The 5,801-nt window shown below is 38.8% G+C and overlaps 1 protein-coding gene across 1 annotated transcript in view; it reads left to right on the top strand.

Annotated features, from left to right (window-relative positions):
* The window catches only part of LOC111869089 (DNA replication factor Cdt1), a 24,321-nt gene extending 20,954 nt beyond the window's left edge, over positions 1 to 3,367 (top strand). The window contains exons 7-10 of the mRNA XM_023860306.2: positions 621 to 780; positions 1,198 to 1,382; positions 1,514 to 1,715; positions 1,904 to 3,367. Of these exons, the coding sequence (XP_023716074.1) occupies positions 621 to 780; positions 1,198 to 1,382; positions 1,514 to 1,715; positions 1,904 to 2,067 (711 nt within the window). The 3' untranslated portion in view covers positions 2,068 to 3,367. The remainder of the gene's footprint in view (positions 1 to 620; positions 781 to 1,197; positions 1,383 to 1,513; positions 1,716 to 1,903) is intronic.
* The last annotated feature ends 2,434 nt before the right edge of the window (positions 3,368 to 5,801 follow it).

Genomic DNA, 5,801 nt, shown 5'->3' with positions numbered 1-5,801 from the left:
TTCGTGGCGTTTATGCTTGGCAGTGCGGGGGTGTAGAAAGATGGTGGGTGAGGGGGGGGGGGGGGGGGGGGTGGAGACCAAGAGTTTGCAGAAATTCTGACCCCCCCACCCCCAAGTTAAAAACAAATCTATTTTCTTAAATATTAATTACAATAATAAAACAAAATCTCCATACACTGTGGCAAAACCGTCATTTAGTGTCTTTTGGGAAGATTGTTGCACAATGTATGTAGATTACTGTCAATTAATGGTCATGCCAGATATGATGTCATTAATCAGCTTAAATAAAAGGTCATGATATGAGCAGAAGATTTGGATAAATTAATTTTATTTAATAAGAATAATAGAGGGTGGGTTTATAAAATATACTGTCTCTAAAATTGTACCATGCTTGACAACCAGTTAACATGCCTCCACTCTTCTACCAGCCCAGGAGGTGCCCGTAGGGTGGATTCTGTTACACTCAGTGACAGGGTGATTATGAAGGTGATTGACTGAGGGGGCATTCATCTTAATGTGAGCCTGGAATCACAGAGGCTTTCTGGCATTTTATGTACCTTTTATATTTGCATATTTGTCATGTTAGTAAAGAGAACTAATGAGTATTTTTATCTTGGCAGGATTTCTTACAAAGCCTCAACCCACCATTGACAATTCCTCGTGATCAGCTGACTCGATGGCATCCAGAATTTGGCGTTGACCAAGTCCCAGACATTGAACCTGATACACTTCCTGAAGCTCCAAATGTAGACAAATATTGTTCAGCCAAAGACGTACTTGGTAGGTAGTGACATGAGAAAATTGGCAGATTATTCTTTCAAAAATAGGTTGCATAATTGCACACATTATTTACCATGGATGTGGTTACATCCTTTTTGTAAAAACTTAAATAATAAATTGTGAATTATAATATGAATATACAGTTACAAAGAATATCTTATGTTTTTAAATCATCCAATATTACATATATGAAATAAATAACCCATTTGAATATTAAAATTATTTCTGCTTCAGTTATCCATTGTCCTATTTTATCTTCAATAATGTTTCTCTTTTTATGTCCATGGCAATAAATAAATACACTTGTGACAATATCAAGAACTTTCCTTATTCTCTCCTCATATTTTCTTTTTCCATGTATCACTTCAAGAAGCTTAAATGGTACTTTCACGCAATTAAATTTTTTCATCGTTGCAGAGAAAGCCAGGAATCTCTTCAGCTGTAATCTGCGAATGGAGAAGGCGCTGCAGACAGTGTGTGAGAAATCCAGTCAGTCAGAGATACCAGCCACTCCAACAAAATCACTTCCTTTAATTTCTGGCTCTGCAACATCGCCTGTTTCAACAATCCTCAAAGGCATTCCTAAGGCCCTTTTAGAAAAGGTTTGTGCCCTTCAGAATATTTGATGCATTGTTCTAGATTTCACAATATGCTTGCCATGTATCAGCTCCTTAGTGTAATCTAGAATTGTAAGTTTAAATATCCCTTGAACTTTTCATTTTTTGTGCATTAGATACGAGCAAGACAGGCAGCTAAGGCTCTACAGGCCATGACACGCTCACCAGCACAGGACCATATGGCAATTCAGCACTTACGCCTCCCAGAGCTGGCCCGTATCTTGAGGAATCTCTATGTCACTGAAAAGAAAAGTATTTTGACCCTTGACTTCGTGCTTGAAAAACTAGGGAACAGCTACAGGGAGAAACTTCCAAGAGGTAAAGTAGCAATAATGCCAGCCTAAGTATCTGGACATATAAGAGGTAGAGCTCCACTTATCCCAGACCTTATCATTAGATCACTGATTTCCAAGTGGTATTCTTGAAAGTGTTTTATTAGTTTTACACTTTGCTGTATCAATAGAATGAGAATGGTTAAAATTTATTAGAAGTTGTCCATTTTATAGCGGAACTGGAAGAGCATATACACCTTCTCAGAAAGACTGCCCCAGGTTGGCTGGAAATTCATTACATAAGGAAGACAAATTACCTGAAATTGTCTAAAAATGCCGACATGGGACCACTGATCAGGAAATTGGAAGCTCTAGCAGCAGAGAAGAGTGGAAGGTGAAGTTTGATGTCGAGTTCCACAATGCCAAATGTGTTAAGACAAATATTTAATGTGCATATGGAATAAAACTGCAAAGCATGCCTTCATGTAGTCAGAGAACCCGTGAAGAGTTCTATCTTTTGGGATATGACAATGTGTAGTCCTTTGAAAGGCAGCCAACACTGCGGACTTTCACTGGACTATATGGAGCTATATCCCAGAAGACTGAACTTCTTATAACCATTACTGCTGAGGACCCCCATATCCTACATTGAAAAATCATTTTCGTAAAAGTGAAATTATCAGGAAAACAGTATTGCCAGTAAAATTTACAAATATGCCGATGCATTTTACAAAAGGAATGCATTTGTTGAAAGTTCATGTTTGTAGTCTCCTTGGATATAATGCTTTGTAAGGTGGTTACAAACATTTCCAAAGAACATACTGCTTCAATTTTTATAGTAGCCTCTTTACCCTCGAAATGAAGGCAATTTCTTCATCCAAAATATTGATAACCACCTACCAGAGTATACAGTGTCATAACCCAGATCACAAAATGGATCTCCACAGCTGTGAAAATCTCAAATCTTGTGTCCCTGAAAGAGGTTCTCTGAGCAGAAATTTATTAAACAAAAATTAAATTTTCATTTAAAGGCAGTTATTAGGTTTACAGCGACATAAGATAATAAAAAATTGCAGAAGGAATGAAGTGTGTGGTGTCTTTGTGTAGTAACCCTTATGTATTGCTTTGAAGTCAGAATATACTCTCTCAGTTGAAGATAGTGCTTTGTTCTTGGGTCAGCACATCAGTATTTTTATAATATATGTGTACTTAGGTTTTATTATTAATCCTTTCACTGTTAGTAAAGGAACTTCATGTTAGCCATGGACATTAGTGCAGTACTTCATGTCTGCACATGTACGGTATTTCGTTGTGTATTTTGTGCACTTTTTTTGGCTTGTTTGCAGTGAAGAGGTTTTCGTAAAATTTGATATTGTAGAGTTGTCCTAAGTTTTTCGATATATTCCGGTTTTAGTTGAAACTGGACAGTATGTGTGAAGACTTTGTATGCATCTTGAGGGTAACTTTCTGAATATTTACTGGGGGAAAATATGTTTTGAACAAGTATTTTAGGTAATTATGCAAAAGGGAAAAACCAAAATATTTAAGCTATGCCTACTTTTTGTAACGTGTTAAAATAAATTTTTGTGATTAAAATTTGTGTGCATGATTTTTATGAAAACATTACATCCTGAAAAATATTGTATCTACTCTGCTTGTATGCGGTTAATTGATAATAAAATATAAATTGTTCTTGTATTTATTTTATATATTTACTAATTCAGTTTGGTACAACACCCAGTCTTGTTTGGTTGCAAGGTTAAGTCACAGATCATGACATGTAGCCATGACAGAGATGTCTCACTGATCTCTGCCCATTTGCATCTCCCTGTCTGCTCCACCCACCATCCACTGCCTTTGGATTTAGTATTTACTTCCATTCCATTCAGTCTTTGGTGTTAGTTTCTCACTTTGTTGGTATCATCTTTGACATATAGAATTAATTGCATGAAACTGAGCAAATTGACCCAAATGCTAAAACTTTTGACTAGTACTGGGAAGGTGAACCAGGTGAATCCCAGCCAGGACACCCATTATCCTGACTGAGATTGTTCTTTGTTTTCATGAGTCCTTCTAGGCAAATACCAGGATAGTACTTTAACTTGAGCCATGACCATTTCCATCAAAGTAATTTCCAATTCATTATTCACTAAACACAGTTTAATGCTTTGTGGTCTGAGCTACTGCAAGTTTTGTTAAATAAAATAAATTTCATGAAATATACTGGTTCTTATTTTATCATTTCTCTATATTTAAACACCAAAATTGTGACTAAGAATATAAATTCTTATGTTTATATATTGGCTGTAGAATTACTTGAAGTGAAAGAAGACAAATTTTGGATTTGAGGTTCTCAGTGCTGTGGAAAGTACTGTACTATCTTCTGGGATGTGATGCTGTGTAGTTTGGTACAACCCACAGCCTCTGTCGTCAGGGTTGAGGCTTTTTTCAAAGGACTTCTACCAGACTGCTGTGTCGCAACCCAGAAGAATGTTAAAAGCATTATGACAATGGTTCCATGATACTGTGACATATTTGCGCTATGCAGGACCCCCTCCCCCACCAGCGGTGACATAACAGCTTTGGAGTGCTGCCGCTGCTATGGTAACAGGCCAGTCAACACTCCGCCCCTCCATCGGTGAAGTAACTGCATCAGAGGGGCGGAGTGTTGACTGATCTGTTACCGTAGCAGCGGCAACGCTCCGATGCTGTTACGTCACCGCTGGCGGGGGAGGGGGTGTCTTGCATAGCGCAAATATGTCACAATACTGTTGAACTGTTCTGTTATTAAAAATGTAAGAATTGCAAAAAATTGAGGATTTAATGTATGTAGGTGAGTCAAATGAAAACATTAAATATTTTTTTGAGTATTATTTATTGTGCACTAGTGGTACAAAGCTGTATCACTTTTCAACATAATCTCCCCCACGCCCAATGCAAGTCCTCCAGCGCTTACAAAGTGCATGAATTCCTTTAGAAAAAAAATTCTTTTGGCAGTCCGCGCAACCAGTCGCACCGCGTGGTGTACCTCTTCATCAGAATGGAACGTCTTTCCTCCCATTGCTTCTTTGAGTGGTCCAAACATATGGAAATCACTTGGGGCAAGGTCTGGTGAGTATGCCGGATGAGGAAGACACTCAAAATGCAGGTCATTGATTGTTGCAACTGTTGTACGGGCAGTATGGGACCTTGCATTGTCATATTGCAAAAGGATACCTGTGGACAGCAATCCACGTCACTTTGATTTGATTGCAGGATGAAGATGCTTTTTAGGGGATCTCAGTATGATGCACTGGTGACAGTGGTCCCTCTAGGCGTGTAGTGCTCCAAGATGACGCCTTTTTCATCCCAAAAGAGAGTCAGCATAACCTTCCCTGCTGATAGTTGTGTTCGAAACTTCTTCGGTTTTGGAGATGCGGAATGGTGCCATTCCTTGCTCGGTCTCTTTGTTTCTGGTTGGTGGAAGTGAACCCAGGTTTCATCCCCAGTAACGATTCTTGCAAGGAAGTCACCTCGTTCAAAGCGCCGCAGAAGTTCTTCACAAGCATCAATACGTCGGTCTTTCAATTCAGGAGTCAGCTGCCATGGCACCCGTCTTGCAGACACTTTGTGAAACTGGAGTACATCGTCCACAATGTGGTGTGCTGAACCATGACTAATGTTTAAACTTGCTGCAGTTTCATTCAGTGTGACTTGGTGGTTTTCCCTCACTATGGCTTCAACTGCTGCAGTGTTCTCTGGAGTCACAACTCGATGTGCCTGACCCAGACGAGGAGCACCTTCCACTGAAGTCACAACATTTGCAAACTTCCTACTCCATTCATACACTTGCTGCTGTGACAAACATGCATCACCATACTGAAACTTCATTCTTCGATAAATTTCAGTAGGTTTCACACCTTCACTACCCAAAAACCAAATAACAGAAATATGAACTTTGCTCTGAATGCCTTGATAAGTGCAAATAAATCACAGACTAAGTTATTTTCACCCTGCAACTTTAAATTCAAATGGTTCACCAGATCAGCAAAACTGCTAATTTCCAAACCCACTTGGTATCTGATAAAAGTGGTTCGTGATAGTTTTTCTCGGTAAGAAATATATCAATTTCATTCCTTAGCTGAAAGAAGCG

The sequence above is a fragment of the Cryptotermes secundus genome, unplaced genomic scaffold, assembly GCF_002891405.2.
Source record: "Cryptotermes secundus unplaced genomic scaffold, Csec_1.0 scaffold546, whole genome shotgun sequence".
In the NCBI taxonomy this organism is placed as follows: domain Eukaryota; kingdom Metazoa; phylum Arthropoda; class Insecta; order Blattodea; family Kalotermitidae; genus Cryptotermes; species Cryptotermes secundus.
The sequence above is the reverse complement of the archived record's forward strand: the minus strand, read 5'-3'. Positions and strand labels throughout refer to the sequence as shown.